Consider the following 18598-nt stretch of genomic DNA (forward strand, 5'->3'; position numbering starts at 1 on the left):
ATAGTTATTACTGTTAGCTTCAGCTTAAGTTATAGTACAATTTTTGCACTAACACCATATCATATTTATATAAAAATAAAGGCAATGAACAGTTACATCTCTACTTTACATCTACAATTACCCGGATACAATAGTTTAACTCACCTTCAATTATCGTGGTAGTCTCTCGAAACGTAGGTTTCAATCAGTCTTTCTTGGATGCAACAGCCTCTGATGATCCGAGATGAAAAGTGTTTGTTTTTCGCGCGCTTCAGCCGGACAGTGAAAGTGAGTGCACCGCTCTAATGGGTCCTGAGTGCACCACTCTAATGGGTCCGACTAGAATGACGAATAACGTTAGTTCCGCCTATTCCGTCATTCAATAAATCGTGTAATAAATCATACATTTTTTTCACTTTTCATTTTTAGGGGGGCCACAAGGGGGTCAGAGGTCAGTGTTAGGGGGGCACTGGCCCCCCCTAGAACCGCCCCTGTAGTGCACACATTAAGTTCACATATGCAAATCAGGCCATGTGTTTCATTATGTAGTAGCTATAATCATCACCTGTCATGGAAATACAACAATAACAAGGAATTAATATTAATATTACCAAGTTACACAGAAATAGATAAAACACATGAGAACAAAGACCACATAGATAAATGCATAAACGTTAAATTAGAAATGAAAACATGTTAACAACAGTGTGAAAAAGTATGAATGTGTTTTCTAGTTCTCAACGTAGCCTATGTGAGTACCCTCGTCATTGGGTGTCGCTGTATCGAAATTTAACCAAGTAAACAGTCACATCTTATCTGGATAAGTGTGGCAAAGTGGAGAATACCGTTTTGATAAATTATTTATTCAAGCTTTCAATGTTTTGAACACACACCCCCAGTCACCTCATGTGTCTTTTTGTAGTCCTCGCTGTACGCGTCCGCATATGCTAACGCCGTTTGCACAGAAACTCACTCATAACACCCTTATTACTTAAAATTACTGAAAATATATTTGCTCAGATTTAAGGTTTGTGCACCTTCAGACTCCATAAACCAAATTGAAAGGCCTGCCAAAAACAGGTCTGTTCACGCACACACAAACACACACTCCTGAGAAGAGCTCCTTTCAGCTTACAAAATATAAATACCCTGTGTGGGTTTACAACAGATCACTACGGTGGCCGGCAGGTGCAAACGTGGAACAACGGCCCAAAACGCATACATTAGCAGGAAACAGCTGAAAATCCTCAAATCCTGAAAATAAACGCAACAAAAAAACGCTGCAAATACCAAAACGATACAAATCAGTTTTGATCAGACAACGACAAAGGTATTGCCATTTTGGCTACCTAGGGCCACGTGTTGTGATGTCTGTTTTTGTTTATAATGTTGCGAGTTCTTCTGAGATTCTGTGTATTCTCACGATGCTAATCGATATGTTGGATGTGCAGTTACGACAAGTAATAAGGGTGTTATGTTATGAGTGAGTTTCTGTGCAAACGGCGTTAGCATTTTTTCGCTCATGGCTAATTCAGAGGCTCAGCGTTAGCTTTGTGGTTTTTTTTGCAAAAACAAATATATATATCAGTTAGCTGAGTTTCTTCCATAGACTGTATATATAAAGGTTTCTTCCCGTTACATGGATATGAAACATTCATAGTTTATTAAATATTAAGAAGCCCTCAGACGCTGTTTCCTGCAGATGATGCGTTTTACCCCCGATGGCGGGGGGATGGGGTTAAACAGGTAAGAGAAGAAAACACAAAAATGCCATAATGTAGATTAAGAAAAATCTTAACCATTTGGACACAGCTGGGACCCAGATGTTGCGCTAGACTTTTTTGCTTTGACGGACAGGATCGTACATTTTCCGCCAAAACCAGTATTACCCGTCAGCCTTTACACAACTCTGACGAGGGGAGAGAGTCAACTGTCAACCGGGGGGCGGTGGGGGGGAAGAGCACGCTCGTGACCTGTCAACGGGGGGGGGGGGGGGGGGGGGCCGTGTTATGCATGCCCACTGCACCTCGCGTACATGATTTGTACGGCGGTTTGGAAACGGTATAATTTCCTTTTTGGCGGGCAAGCATAACACGGGATAACACGGGATAACACCGAAGCCTCGCGGCGGGGAAACTTTGGCGCTGTTCTGAGTTTGTTCTAATCTGTTAAAATGACGGACTGCTTTAAGATTTTTCCGTCGTTGTTAAAAAAAATATTCGGTTAACGTAACCTCTGCTGGGACCGCAGCTTTTTGACGCTCGGGGTTTATAAAGTTGGCCAACTGTCACTGTTGTTGGAAACCTACTTAAAATGTTTCATTGGATTACTCTTACAATGTATTCACATGATTCCTTCCAATAGTATTGCAGATCTGCTATAACCTAACTAGCTAATAGCTAACCTAGTCATTTCAAATATACTGACAAACACTTACAGTTATGAAACAGACTAACTCTGCGAACAGTGACAGCTGGCCAATTTTATAATCCTGAACGTGACCAAGCGTTGTAGGAAACTCTGTGCACCATTTTGGTGAAGACGTTTCTTCATTTGCATTTGTTTTGGCACATTAGTGTTTTTATATTTGTATCGTTTTTGAAAGTGCATGTGCTTCTCCAAATGGAAGTGGGTCGTTGTAGCGCTTTGGCACCCCTCGGCCACCGTAGCTTATGGTTTGATGAGCATAACATGTTGTATGTGGAGCTAAATCCATGGCAAAAGTAATGATCATTTGAAAAAATAAAATGTATTTTGTACGTTGTAAGTTTGTTTTTAACCTGACTTTGAATGAAAAAATACGTATATGGAAAGTTGCTTGAGGTTAAATAGTATTTTGATTCAGTTTCATTCTGAAACAGGAAAAATAAGAACTTGACAAAAAATAGTTTCAAATCTTAAAGCATAAAATCTGCAAATATCAAGATATATAATTATATGAAATGTGAAAATTAATAATTTCATTCAAATTAATTACTAAACTGTATACAAATATTCAACATGAAAATATTTTCATATACTTATTTTCAGTAAAAATACATTGGATTTTTAAAGTTCAGGATCAAAACTTTTAAATGCATTTACTTTTTTCAAATAACCAAAACTTTTGGTCAGATTTAGATCCATAGTTGTATTTGCATGTTTATCTTATACCCATTGGACTTGAGGTGTACGAGTTAAATAGGTAAGGAAAATATACAGCATAGTTCCTCTGGAATTGTAGTTGAATAAAGGTAAAGAGTCTTTTATTGACTATCTAGATATCAAACCTATGTCATTCTGATGTATCTTCTGGACTTAAACTAATGCATATTTTTGTATTCATTTACTGCCTTGTAAAACAGAATATAGCACAGATCCTTTCATGCATGACGCTTAGAATAATTTGACAGGTTATTATTGATCCGTTATGTGAAAAACAAGAGAAATGTGTTTCACATGGATATTTTTATTTAAGGATTTTTAAGAGCTTAATTTAAAGTAATCAATTAATAGATTTAAATGTGTATTTAACTATGAAGCCTTTCTTAAAATAAAATATGAAACATTCCACTGGAAAAATCATTGGACTAAAAATGAGTGCAGATAACACTGTAAAGCTCAAGCGCTCCCTCTGCTGGACATTTAATTTAATTTAATTTCAGAAGACGTTCAAAGTCAAATAGCATAACCGATCATTTTCAGATTTACATCCTCAATTACCACCGGATTAGAAATGTAACTGCAATTAACAGAATTAAGAGTAGATTAAACACCAGGATATATTAAGTGTATATATTCTAAAGTTTAGAGTATATACACTTGACAACCATGGTTTAGTCTAAATGTTCTTTTCCTAAAGCAAATTCAATGACATTTGATTTTGCCAATTTATAACTCAACATACCTCACCTCTAGTGAGTGGCCCAGCCCTTTGGATGTTTTTCTGTATGTGGCCATCAGTGAAAAGGTTTGGACACCCCTGCTCTAAACTATAAGACCAAGCATATTCCAACCTTGGAACTAAACCCGATGAAAACATTTCCAAAATTCCAAAAGTTGTAAAAAGATTAAAAGCCTTTTAAAATCTGGTTTGTTTAAAACATGAAGCCCATTATGTTGGTTTTAAAAGCATCACCATTTTGAATGAGCAGCCATCTGAAATATGTTTCTGAGATCAATTAGTCTAAAGATGCAACTTCCTTTGGTCCGGCCTCATCCGATATTAAATTGGCATGATAGCTCAGGCAGTTTCTAAACTAGCAGCGTGGTTTTATTCACATCCTTTCCGTTATCGCTGCTTCATTTGAGGAACATTTTTAAGGAGTTGTGGATATGAATAGCAGTGATAATATACCCTCATGTATGGACTGACACTGACCTTCACTTCTAACTCACTGATGCGATGGAGTTGTGCGGTGATGAAGTTATCATGTTGGCGGTAAAATGCTGACCATGATGTTACGATGGCTTTTAGACAATCTTATAATTAGTAAGAAATATCTTTTTTTAAGTTTCTATGTAATAAAAAACACACACACGTTTTAATTGTCAAGGCAACTTTTCAGTTTTACTTTCTTCATTTTTTGAATTAACAAAAAAACGTTGGGACTTTGTGGAAACAAACGTTAAGGCAAAAATAAACTTCAAAAGGCAAAGTCACAAATGCAGCAACATGATGTCAACAACAGAATAAAAAACCAAGAGGGAAGGTGAAGGGGGTCATTTGAATCTCCATCAACAGGAATGTGGAATGGCGATGGGGAGGGGGTCACAGGACGAGCAGAAAGGGTTAAGAGCTCCAGCTCAGAGCTGCCCGCAGTCGGCGATGGCGAGCCTGCCATTGGTTTTGCCGCTCTGGGTGCCTTTTTTCTCCATTGCCGCCACCACGTCCAAACCCTCCACCACGGCGCCGAACACCACGTGCTTTCCATCGAGCCTACACAAATACACACATAGATGTTAATGAGTAGCTGTGGTAACACATGGAAACTACATATTTGAGAAACCCACCAAACAAGCATCTGGTTGTGCTCAATTGTATTATTCCGCAGGCCATGATATTTTGTATGTAAAAAGTTGAGAAGAACACTAACTTTCCCAGTCTTTGTTGTGTGACTAACGGGGACACCTATATTTGAAAATGTGTCGAGCTGCCTTTTCTACGGCCTCCATATAGATCCACTAAAAAGTGCTTGTTTTTCGCAGCCAAGTCAAATACTTTAATCCCAGTTCTCTTAGGTGTCTAACAGTTTAGAAAGGACACTACATAGGTTACAACCCATTTACCTTTACAGGGTATATGCAGGAATCCTGAAGTCAAATTTAATACCTTTTTTAAGACCCTTTCCATACATTTTAAGACCTCATCATAACTTCGAGTTCTAACCGGTTACATTGGCGACACATTTTACCTCACATTTACTATATTGATTGTAAGATAGTAGGGGTGTAACGGTACACGTACCGAAATTATTCGGTACGGGCCCTTCGGTTCGGTACAGGTGTGTACCGAAGTGTACCGAACGAATATAACGTTAAACGTAAACAATTGAGAACGTGAATAACTTTTTGGAAGTAATCTCAGGTGCTGCGTCGCAGCATTCAGAGTAATTTGCTCACATGGGGTTCAACGCGTCATAGAGCGAGCAAGTCATTTCATTGGATGAGAGGCATACTATGAGAGCTGGTCAGAGGGATGCGTTCAAATGTAGTCAGTAATTTGAGGAACTGTCAAAAATTAATGGCGAACGCAGATAAAGTTGAGCTCGAAAATCCTCCAGCATCATTGAAGTCTCCGGTTTGGGAACATTTTGGTTTCGCAGTTACGTACAAGGATGACGGACAAAGACAGGTGGACCGAACCAAAGCTGTTTGTCGGCATTGTTCAACTAAAATTGGTTACGCGGCTGGCAATACACCAAACTTGCACACTCTTGAAAAGGCATCACCCGAACGTGAATATCACCGGTACCAAAAGAAAAAAGACTGAAGTGCAAACCCAACTCCCGCTAGCATTTAAGCCTCCACCACTCGCAGAGAGTTCAGACCGAGCCAAAGCTATTACAAACGCCAAATATCCTTATGTTGCCATGTTAGCAAAGCGCTACCTGGCTGTATCTGCTACCTCTGTCCCTAGCGAGAGGGTTTTCTCCACATCAGGAGACATTGTTAGTGCCAGCAGATCTGCCCTTTCGGCAAGCAATGTGGACAAGTTCATCTTTCTTTAGAACAACATGAAAATACAATGACAAGCAAGTCCTAATGTCAAACTGGCTGCTTAGGTGCTAGTACAGTACCGTTCAAATACAGATTATTTCAGTTCATCGAAATGCTGCACCTTAATGTTTATTTTATTATATTTTGTATTTATTTGAGTGAATACATTATTCACAGTTTAATAATAATAATAAAAAAATATATATATATGTTTTGTTTTGTGAAAAAAAAATCTGCTGTACCGAAAACGTACCGAACCGAACCGTGACCAAAAAACCGAGGTACGTACCGAACCGAAATGTTTGTGAACCGTTACACCCCTATAAGATAGCACAACTAAACAGAGTGCAGACAGACTACTGAAGCCTCCTCTCCACATGAACTTCAACCTCTCTGTGAAGGTCAGGTTTAATGCAGTATGCTGCTTTGTTGCTTCTGTACTCTGTGCTCTTTCATTCCAGTAAAACTCCTCAGAAACCAGTATTTGACCAATAAACAAAACAATTGACAAAACTTTGAACTATGAAATATATTAAACTTTGGTGAGCTTCAGCGGGGTAATGCCATATAGGAGCTCCCTCACAAATGCCCAGGGGTTCAATTGGGCTGGGGCTGTCCGGGCTAAGCCCGGCACATAGGACGATGCTCTGACGTCATCACCCTCACACATTTGTCATATGTTTACAAAAAACGATATATGTTAAGACTTTTCTCGTTCTTAATATAGACTATATTTAGGGTCGATATGTGTTGACCTTACTTTAAAATAGCAGATCTCTGTGACCGGATATAGTTTGGCTTAGACCCCGGCCCCACGAGGACGCATACGGTAAAACGCAAACGCAAAAAAGCCTTCCGTTCACACGCATTCGATTCATTAACGTGTCCGTTCACACTAGACCGCTGGAAATGCTGGAAACGCTGTAGTACAAATGCCAGGCCTGTAAGTGGCGCTGCTGCCGCCACAAAATACACCAAAAGCAGCGAAGAAGACCCCGGAGCATGGTTGTCCTTCCGTTTATTCTCCGCGGTGGACGGCGTGTTCTCCTGCTGTATATCTCTCAGGTAGTCCACCAGCAGATAAAACCCCCCCCCCCCACAGAGCGGAGCAAGGCAACGAAACTTAAAATAAGAAGCAGCATTTTATGGCACGCTATGCATGGGGCCACCTTGAGGGGGTTTCCCGACATGTTGTTTCAGTAAATTAAAGGGTGTTTCATGTTGTCGTTGCTGTGGACCTTCTTAATACCTTGGAAAATGCCGTTTAATACTTTTTAATAGCCTTAATTTTCGCTAAATTGATTTATCAACTTTTAATACTTTTTAAGACCCCGCGGACACCCTGCTTTAGCTTGATATGGTAGGTTTTTAAATTGTATAACAAAGTCTTCACCGGAGAAGTCTGATTCTAAAGGTCCCTACACACTGTTGTGTCGCCTCACGTCTCCTGCGTCTTGGCCAACAGTCGCACTGGAACACACCGCAAAGACTTCAGCCGACGGCCAAGTTGCACGTACGAACTGCACATGACTGGCAATAACTCTCCTTACCAGCAGGCGGCGGTAGTGTGTATTCGTCATTCAAAAGAGGCAACAACCGGAAGACAGACTGCGTGATATATAGGGATGGTATCGTTAAGGTTTTAACGGTACTACTACTTTTATCGATACCGCTTATCGGTCCGGTCTTTTAACGGTACACTTATCGGTTCTTTAAAAAAAAAAAAAAAAAAAAAAGGTAAACTAACTAAACAAATTGTGAACAAAACTAACATTGCTTTTTATTTAAATTAAATACTAGGGCCGGGACTCGATTAAAAAAAATTAATCTAATTAATTAGAGGCTTTGTAATTAATTAATCGAAATTAATCGCATTTTTAATCACATATAAATATTTGACCTAAGAACAGTGAGAAGCAATTTTTTTCACATGGATTTTAGTATACCATTAGGCGCATTCACACCGCAGTACTTTTCCCACAAAGGTTCATGAGAATTTAGTTCATGAGAACTCTTTGAACCTGGGGGTGGATTAGGCAAATGAAGCCGCTGACGTCACTTATTCTTCTTCTGCTTTGGGTTTACTGGCAGGCCGCAAACCACTTCACGGCGTATACTGCCGCCCAAAATCCCCGGCCGGAAGTCCCCGGAGTTGGGGACTGGCTTCAGTAGAAGCTGCTGGGAGTCCCAGCAGCTTCTACTGAAGCCTGAACCAGAACGCCGACACCTCCTCATCTCCACCGCTCCCATGTTTTATTTTGTGTTGCCATAAGTTAGTCTCTCTGCGTTTCTGCGCTGGGCTAATGCTAATAATGCTAATGCGAGGATAATAAAATGGCGGCTTCACAAAACTTTTTGGGAGTTTTACGGGGCGTGGTTTGCAATCCGCCCAGCCAATCAGAAATATAGCTCTTTTCTCACAAGAGAGCCGTACGAAAGTCCCTGCTCTCTAGCAGCTCTCTGCTCTCTAGCAGGGACTTTCGTGGGGGTAAAAAGGTTCTCATGAACTAATTTTAGTACCGGCTCTTTTTGGTGTGAACGCGATAAAAGAGGCTAACGTCCACGCTAGCTTCCACGCTAGCTGCTATATGTTTTGCATTGAGGTGATACTTGAGGCTTGATGTGCTGCGGTGATATGCGAATTCCTTTTTGCATAATTTGCACACAACCGTGCTCTTATCGACGCTTCCATCCGTCCGTTTTTTAAAACAACATTTCCCACTGTGGTTTGTTGTTGTCTGAAGTCATGAACGTTAGTTGGTGCTCCAGTATAATCGGTACGCCTGAAACTCATCCAGTGAGAAACGTTCCGCGGTGCAAAAATAAGTGCGATTAAAATGCGTTAATTTTTTTAACGCGTTAATTTTTGTGTAATTAATTAATCTTAATTAACGCGTTAAAGTCCCGGCCCTATTAAATACATAATATATTTCACATCAAAAGAAACAACAGTGTTTTAACAAATCGTATTAAATAATCTGATGACAGAACTGTAAACAGAATAGCTGAAACTTTAACTAAATAAATAACTCAGTTACCTCTAATCATTAACCCATGTTTGTATCATTGAGTTAACTCCGTGTGTTGCTGCTAGCATACATAACACCTGTTACTCGTGGATGGGGCTACAGAGGTACTAGAAAGACAGTCGAACCCGGTGCATTCCTCCGTCTGAATGTGGAGCACTTTTGATAAATGTTCAGACAAATTGCTCGTGTTACCGCCCTTACATGCTAAACTCTGATTGCACTTTTGGTAACGAGCCATTGTCCACATCGACACGGCTATAGTTTAACCACACCTCGGAGCACGTTCTCTCTGCCATCTCCGCCATGTGTGTGTGTTGCTGCATGTAGTAGCTGAGTGTGTGTAAACTGCCCCGCCCCCTCGCAAGCAGGCGGGGGAGAGAGAGATCTCTCGCCTGGATTGGAAAGATCGAAAATACTAAAAAGACGCATTTTGCACGCTTTTTGCGTATTAGAAACGGAGTTGGCGACACTAAAACTGCAATATAATGTTTGTGTAGCAATAATACCGTGTCATGGCGATAACCGCGATATGCACATGCGCGATATTCACACCGCAGGGACGTGCGGTTTTATTAATTTTTTTAACGCACTTTAGCACAGAATTCAAAATAAAGATACCCTTATTACTTATCGAAACTGCACATAAAATATATCTGATTAAAGCTGAGACGCCACAGATTATTTAAGTATAGTATCTAAGCGATCCGATCTCGCAACAGGGGAAGCAAACACAGACATCACAACACGTACCTTTTACGGAGCTTTTACGGGAGATCGTCTCACCGTAGCTGTCAATCTGATCAAAAGACGTGTTCAATGGCATTAAAACGAGAAAAAACGCGGCTGAATCGGTTGATCCATAGGTTGATAATGTATCTGTGGCTTTGAAGCAATTGTTTATAATCCATAATTCCATTTTTATGTAAAAATCGGAGCACAACAGTTAGCTGCTAATGGTAGCCACCAGAGTGTATGCAGCTTCCGGTTTTGGCTATGCGGCGATTTTTACATAAAAATGGAATTATGGATTATAAATGAAATAATTTTTTTTTTTATACAGAGACGTTAAAAACCTATGGATTAACCGATTCAGCCGCGTTTTTTCTCGTTTTAATGCCATTGAACACGTCTTTTGATCAGATTGACAGCTACGGTGATACATCTCCCATAGAAGCTACGTAAAGGTACGTGTTGTGATGTCTGTGTTTGCTTCCCCTGTCCGATTTCGGATCACTCAGTGATGATACTATATACCTAAATAATCTGTGGAACCGCAGCTTTAATCGGATATCTTGTATGTGCAGCTACGATAAGTAATAAGGGTACTTTTATCTTGAGTTCTGTGCCAAAGTGCGTTAGCATTTTTCGCTCAGGGGTCATTTAGATGCTTCTTATGAGACTTGTGTTTTGTTTTGGTAAAAATGGTTTGTATCGTCAGTTAGCTGAGATTATTTCCCGTTAATCTGGTATAACACATTAATAGGTTCTTAAATATTAAGATCCCCTGAGACAGTGTCGTGAAAAAAAAAAGTAAAGTACCCGCCGGGACTTTGGGGCTTAACAGGTAAAAAAAACGCAATATATACCGGGGGGGGGAAATCGCGATGTCAGTTTTTTTTCAATATCGTGCAGCCCTAGTATTTTTTACATGTCTCCAGTACCGATAAAAAGACTGTTAACGTCAGAGCTTAACGTTACCACGGTCTTTTATAATTCAGCCCCGGGCCCGTTTAATACCGGGGCTCGGTACCCATCCCTAGTGATATAAACAAACAACAAATAGCGTGTGCGTTCAATTTTCACTCTACAACGAGAAGCTCGTGGGGCTTTCCCGAACCTGTGTCGAGAGCTGGAGTTAAATGAAATCTCAGATTTGCCTTCTTAATAGTTTGTTTGGGTCCATCACTTCCGTTTCGCTTCTCATGCACTGATTCGCTAGCTGAACAGCCAATCAGAGGGATTTCTTTAGCCGATGGCCTTTTACCGACAGCCTACCGATTCAACGTGTTGAATCGGCGGCGGAAGGTGTCGGCATGGCCGAAAAGACACGACGGGGCAGGACACACCAATCTGAGTAGGGCGACAGGACGCTCATAGACGGCCAGACATTTATCGACGCCGAAAATCGGCCCGGTGTGTAGGGGCCTTAAAACTTGAGGTGGTTAGGCCTCTTCAACGTTTTGGAATTCTCCGTGAAACTAGCATTTTAACTAAAATGTGTGATAATTGTATAAATTGCTGATGGGTTAGGGCCATTTCTTTCAAAGCCACGTCTTTTTGCAAATACGTTTTGATTAATAGAGTGGTGCAGTGATGACGTATTTTTGTAGGCCGAACCGGAAGTAAGCCGGATAATCTCCACGTCTACCCTACTTTTAAACATTTCTAATCATAAATCTATCGATTAGATATTCTAAAAAGTAGGGTAGACATGTGGAGATTATGCGGCTGAACAAAACGTGCATTTATCAAACAGGTTTGTTTTGCACAGATCTTATTTTTTACAATATTCCAAAATCCTATGGACAAATCCCATTGCTTTTTTGTCAAGGGAACCCATGCGCAGCTTACTTCCGGGTCAACCTACAAAAATACGTCATCACTGAACCACTATGGCGTCCATGTTTTACACAAAAAATAAATTCTGTAATGAACACATACTCTATTATTCTCAACTCAAGTCACATTTCCACCTTTCTCTACAAACAGGGCACCTTTTGAAGACTTCAAAAGAGACTGCTTGAGGCAGACGTTGTTAGATGCAACAACAAAACGGGCCAAATCATCACTGTAGGGTCCTTTCATTAGGTTGTCTGACATTTTTCATAACCTGAGCCTTAAAGTGGCTTTTAGTGGAGGTGCATTAAATTAACAGTGTTCAAAAAGTGTTCCTCACTTACAAAAAACTGGAAAATGGGGTCCAGGATAATAAATAAAAAAAGTGTTGCCTAAATGCATAGACCATACCCAAGATACTTTTCTTACCATGGGGTTTTGGCTGTGCAGATAAAGAACTGGGACCCGTTGGTGTTTGGTCCAGCGTTGGCCATGGACAGGATGCCGGCGGTGGTGTGCTTCAGGTTGAAGTTCTCATCACCGAACTTGTTACCGTAGATGGACTTTCCACCGGTTCCGTTGTGGTTGGTGAAGTCACCACCCTTTGTGTTGAACAAACAAGTTAATTATTAATAACTAGAATTCGGCAAACCTACCCAGAGAACTCTGCCAATAGTCAATGTACACAATGTATGCATGTGTTGCATTAGCCTAGTGAGGAACGGTGGAGAACTTGCAAAAGAGACCTTTCAGTGTCTTTCATGTGCATTACACACGGAGATGGTACAACTGGTGATTTGAATAATTTAAAATTAAGAAATAACATGCCATCTGAAGTAGTTGAAATGATTTGATACAGAGCCAACAGTTTAGATAACAGAATAATTACCCAAAATTGACAATTGTGTCTTGCTTCAATTTTTCCAAGAGTGAGAGGTCACATAAATGGAAATCTTCAGACAAAGACTGGAAGGCATTAGCCTTGGCTACAGGACTGTAATACAAACTTTTCATAAACAAGAAATAATCTATAGATGAATCAAAATAAGTTCTTAATAGAAGCCTCTAAGAAAGCACTGACGATCTGAAGTAGCTGGTACATGGCTGCATTACCTGGCACATGAAGTCGGGGATGATGCGGTGGAAGATGGAGCCCTTGTAACCAAAGCCCTTCTCACCAGTGCAGAGGGCACGGAAGTTTTCAGCGGTCTTGGGAACAACGTCGTCCCGGAGCTGCAGAAAAATGAAAGAAATTAATAATTACAGCCAAAAAGTAATATCTGTTGAGTTGTTTACTGTCTTGAAATGTGCAAGATTACATTGACATTTTTCAAATATGAAAAACAATTCACACTGGGGCACTTGAAAATGAGATTACCATTTGCTTTTTTAAATGCAGTGAACATTAGCAGTAGTCTCATGTGCGAAAAATACAAAATATAGTCTGTTAAGAAAACGTCCAAAGGGCACAAATGGGTTGCAAAGTTATTCTTTAAAGAGAAGGTAGAGGCTGGGAAATCAGTAACTAGTAGGGATGGTAAGATTCACCGATTCGCATCGGTGCACCGGCATAAACGTTCAAGATGCGAGTGCACCGGTTGAAAGAGTGCACATCGGCTACAGTTTGGGTTGAACTCGCGATGCATCGATTGTAGCGTCTTTGCATCGGTAAAAAACAGATTCATTCATATAAAATCCCCTCATCCTGTCAGCACTCAGCAGAGACGATCTTTGCTTCGCCACTACGGAGGCCGAGAGTCTCAGTTATCGACACATGGAAGTCGAGGAGAAAGAGAAACACAGCGCACCGAAAAATACCTACAAATCAAACGTTTGGCAACACTTCGGATTTTTCAAGAAAGACGGTCAACTTGAAAAATCGCTCGCAAATTGTAAACCATGCCGTGCCGCTTTAAAGTACACAAGTAGTACGAGGAACTTAGCGACGCACATAAAGAGGAGACATGGGGTCTGCGGCTGAAAAGAGAAACCTGAAAGTTAGACTGAGTTAAATCACTCAGTGAGGTGTTCTGTCAGAGAGAGTGGTGTTTAGTTTACAGCAGCCTGTGACTGCCAATAATAGTTAAATGTCTTCCTTACTGTAAGCAGTTATGAAAGAGCCGTTTGTGAAAGGTTCTCTGTATTCTTTATTGTTCCTATAGAAACCACTGCTTTCTGCTCACTGGTGAGTTAGCCTATGGATGAGTGTTAAGCACATCAGGCTGGCAGCTGTATGGGCATTGCTCTATGGTAGTTGTTATTTGCACATTGTTAATCCTGGGCAATGCATCCTTAAATTGTTTATCTGTGAGGTGTTATAACATTGTACTGTACTCTGGAGACAGAGAACACTACTACACATGTGAAAAGGCCAGTTTGTGAAAGGTCCAAGTTCTGGGTTTTTTAAGGTAAAAAAGAAACAGCATGATGGGATGCACTAGTAGAGAGAACCAAATATGTAAAGCACTTTTGTTAATTTATGATTTGCTGCATATAAGGAATAAAACAAAAATCCTCTGTCGTACCATATTGAATTGTATCATTATTTTGCATCTTGTTGAATCGCATCGTATCGCATAATGTTGAATCAAATCATATCGAATTGTATCGCAACAGGGGTGAATCGTATCGCATCGCCTGGTGTTTCAAATGCATCGTTAATGTATCGTATCAACATATCGACATGCGGATCGCACTCAGCGATGGAGATGCACATCCCTAGTAACTAGTCATTTGGGGTGTAGCCATTCAGGCAGCAAGCCAAAACTAAAGTAGGTTCCGATTCTGTGCAACTCCTCATTTATGCACAAGGATAAATCAGTACACGTTTTGCTAATAGCCCAACTGTATGTAGATGTTTGGAGGCTTTGACATCCTTAGCCTGGTTGATCAACTGTTTTTTAAAACTTTTTTTCCCTCTGGTTTTGCCCAATGCCGGCATCTGTAGAAATTCCAGAAATGTGTCAAATCGTGTGGTCACATAACACTGTTTTTCCACAATGCATGGTCAACTCACATCTTGAATAATTATACAATAAAAGAAAATGCACACATTAAGTGTATTAAAAAAAATCTTATTTTCACATTTTAGAGAACTGTTTCATGTGGTCTAAAAAAATATATGTAAAAGCTCTACTGCAAGTGCTGCATGTGTGAGCCACGCTTTATTGCAGGTATAAACTCAATTTATGGCCTTACAACTTTAAGATACATTTCACACTGCTTGACATTTCCCATTAAACACAGATCAGGTTATTGAGTAATGAGAGTGTGGTAATTGTGCTGTGTCATGGTGAACAAGGAATGCAGCATTGCACCACACAGATATCTGCATGCCCTGCACAGACTGCAATGACGCTACCATGCAAGTATGAAAGGGGGGAGGGGGTTGTGCTGCAGCAGATGAGCTGGAGTGGGGATGAGAGGCTGCTGCTGATCTCAGCTCTGCTCAGCCTTCCACCTGCTCGGTAGTAACAAAAACCACATCTTCATAATTTAAGAGCAGTCAGCTTGACACGCCCCGAGGGTCTGATTACATTCAACACCACACTAGGGTGGCCAGAAATAAAGACTGCGTTGGCGGCTGTGTCCTGTAGAGCTGCAACAATTAGTCGATCAAGAGAATAAGACCATTTTGATAATACACCAATTAAAGTATAGTAGAACTATTGTTTGAAATGTGCAGATTATTGTCTAGATTAGATATTGTAAATAATTGCAGTGTCCTGATGACTACCAGGCTAGTAAACACTGCTTGTATGATCCAAACTTCGACATTTTCGATACAGAAGGAAACCTGAAGTCATCTGAAAAAGGAAATCATCCTTGGGTAAAACCATGTTCAACATTTGTTTAAAACGATTATACATAAAACAAATTAATTTATGAGGATTTGGGTATTAAAAAGAACATTTATACGAGGCTATGAATAATCAGACGCTCTCAAGATGGGAATGAAACTAGATAGTGTTGTAAGTTATGGCAGTGATGCTGAGGTGGAGTTTCTTTGCTCAAGAGACAAATTATGTAAATGTTGCAGGTGAATATGGTAAAAACACATTTTAAATAACTAGAGACTTTCCAAGTAAATTACATTGAATATAATAATATTTGTATGCATTACAAGTTATCTCATTAGTTATGTTTAAATAGGAAAATAAGGAATTACTTAAGCTAACTTGAGCTTAACGAATTCTGTATACAATTAAGATAATTTGTGGTAAAAATAAACAACTACATGTGTATTTTGGGGTATTTTCCCCCACAGGTCTGAAAAAGACATGTCATGGAGGCAAAGTAGGCCCAACTTTCAGTGTTTTTTGAAGTGTCTCGAAAAAGAGAGTTAGTCTTAAATTTAAGCCATATTATTTCGGAGAGGGAACGCCCATAATGGAGCTCAGCTTCACTTGTGTGCACAAAATGGCTGGACGTTTTAGCTAGCACAGTATCACACTTTAGTTTGTCAAGGAGCCGGTGAAACAATGATGCACTTATAATCCATATTGTGGATTATGCAACATAATGCTTAATCATTGTGGGAACAGGAATAAAACATTAAAAAAAATGTATCGCAGTTGTTTTGGCCTACATCCGCATTTTTATCATGCAGATATCCCCCTCCCCCATGGAACTTTCCAGAACCACACGAATCGGACCAGTTAGCTTCGGCGGCTAACATGCTAAACCCAGCATGCCGTGCAAGTTATATATTTGTAACGTTAGACTTTGACCACAATGTGTTATTTTCAGGGTAATTGATAATTAAGATGGAATTAAAAAGTGCATTCGTTTGCGTGTTCTAGTAGTTTCATTGACGCAGCGGGGGTTACCCGGGCTCGTGAGAACAAAGGACGGCGCTGCTAACTGTCTGCAAATTCAGTTAGCATTAGCTGAGCCCGTTAGTCGGAGACGAATAACTGATAACCGGGCAGAATGATTCTCTACGACTCACACCAGGACCGCCGGCATTTTGTGGGCCTGAGCGTGACGCAAGCTAATGCAAGTTTGCACTTAAGATCAACCCTATTGTGTGAAAAACAGGTGGTTAATTGTATTTGATGTATAAGGCCTAAAAAGAATAACACTAAATATTGCGATCCAGAAAAGCAATGGTATTTATAGATTACTCTTCAGATTGCAGCTGAAAATATTTTCAATTACAAAATGATTGTGCCGAGATATTAACAAACTGACAATTATGGCAATAACATTAACTACGGTTAAAATCTAAAGAATATGCTCCGTATTTACGAATGAATAAAGCCACATCTGCAGGTGCGTCAAGTTATGCTGCTGGTTAACGCTGGCTCCGAGCCAAGGCACACACACGTGCACATGGTCCATTCAAGGAAACAGTGCTCGTGACAGCTCGGCTATCGTTACCGCGTGTCAACTAAAAGTTAACATTTTAAACCAGGCTGCTGCCAAAGAGACTTAATGCTTGTTATAAACAAAGACAAAGTACACAGTGATGACTAAATGCCCGCAAGGACAATAACCAACGTGTCTGACAGTGAGGACTCCCGTTAAATACTTGGCATCATTGAGACGGTTTACCTCCATAATAATCCGGCCCATGGGTTTATCGTCAAGGGTGACATCGAAGAAGACTCTTGGCCGCGACATTTCAGCAGGATGAGTTGACGAGTGTGGACTGAACTGGTTTTCCGGCGATGGGATACGACTGACCTGAAGGAACCGAGAAAAGACGGTGGTCTGTGAAATAATGTTTTATTATACGAGGGTAGGCGGCGTAAAGCCACAAGGAGCCAATTGGTATCGATGTAGTATTTGATTGGCACCCGTTTTAGCGAATCAGCAGCTGAACAGTTGAATCCCCTTTTCCACTGGGCGGTCACATTTTAAGGCGTACTTGTCGAGCAGAGTGGGCTAATTTGGGCGGAGGTTGGAAGTTATAAGGTTTGCTTAGACACCACCCCCGTTTCTTTGTCAGGGTGACGAAAACCTCCTCTCCCCAGGACCAGGGCAACGCGCGCCACGGATAATTGACAGCAGGGGCGTCCAATACTAGCAGCGCACGCGAAGGGTTGAGCGTACAGTCCCGAAGTCAGCGCTCGCTCCCACTATCAGGGGGAAAATGTGGATGCGCGACCACGCGGTCAGGGCGCGGTTCGTCCGGTTCTCCGCATAAAAAACGTTATCACGGAAAGTTCACCATGTCTAAAGTTAGTTTTGTCTTTAAAACCAGACGTTTTTCACGTTTAATTTGGCAATAACTTTGGTTGTGTTACTGCAAATGGCATGATTTTTTGGAATTCCAATTACATTTTTTCAAATTCACTGTGAAAACTACCCTAATTCACCATTCGGAACAAAAATATCCACTGCAAAAAACTTAAAGCAACTTTAGCCTTAATCAAAAATACCAAATATGTAATCATTTTCAGGATTTTAACCCTTAAATGCAATTTTGAATACATTAAATCGCTGTTGTTTTTCATGATAAAAAAAGTGAAAATATCAACAAAATAGATTTTCCTTTAATATTTTGTATTTATTAATATTTTATTTTATTGTTTTTAAATCTCACGACCGCCCTTCAAGCCAATCAGAATCGAGCTGCCTCTACTGAGCGTGAAACTGAGTATCTGCTCAGCTTTTGGAGCAAGTGAGAGCGAGTGAATATTTCGCTCTGCAGCTGGATGAGAGCACGGATGTAGCAAATATTGATGTTTATATATATGAATATAAATATGTTTATTGTTAATATTACTGTTGAATATTATATATAATATTATTAAGGCATAAGTAGCTTTGAAAATGCTAAAAATATATGTTAATTTGTTCATATTACTGTTCAAAATTATATAATATTA

General features: G+C 40.2%; 1 protein-coding gene across 1 annotated transcript; it reads right to left on the reverse strand.

The window, feature by feature from the left end:
* Positions 1–4500: 4500 nt before the first annotated feature.
* Positions 4501–17618, reverse strand: ppiaa (peptidylprolyl isomerase Aa (cyclophilin A)). Its single transcript, XM_034199349.1, has 4 exons — positions 17319–17618; positions 12876–12995; positions 12192–12364; positions 4501–4897 (listed from the first exon to the last, which is right to left on the reverse strand). Exons 1-4 carry the CDS (start codon positions 17385–17387, stop codon positions 4765–4767), a joined length of 495 nt encoding a protein of 164 aa, XP_034055240.1. The 5' UTR covers positions 17388–17618; the 3' UTR covers positions 4501–4764.
* Positions 17619–18598: the final 980 nt, after the last annotated feature.

The sequence above is a fragment of the Gymnodraco acuticeps genome, unplaced genomic scaffold (genome assembly GCF_902827175.1).
Source record: "Gymnodraco acuticeps unplaced genomic scaffold, fGymAcu1.1, whole genome shotgun sequence".
In the NCBI taxonomy this organism is placed as follows: Eukaryota; Metazoa; Chordata; class Actinopteri; order Perciformes; family Bathydraconidae; genus Gymnodraco; species Gymnodraco acuticeps.

Coding starts and splice junctions, on each gene's coding strand:
- ppiaa (XM_034199349.1), bottom strand. CDS start 17,387: ATGTCGCGGCCAAGAGTCTTCTTCGATGTCACCCTTGACGATAAACCC. Junction 12,996..17,318: donor TGGGCCGGATTATTATGGAG/GTAAACCGTCTC, acceptor ATTTTTCTGCAG/CTCCGGGACGACGTTGTTCC. Junction 4,898..12,191: donor TGCACAGCCAAAACCCCATG/GTAAGAAAAGTA, acceptor GTATTTGTGTAG/GCTCGATGGAAAGCACGTGG.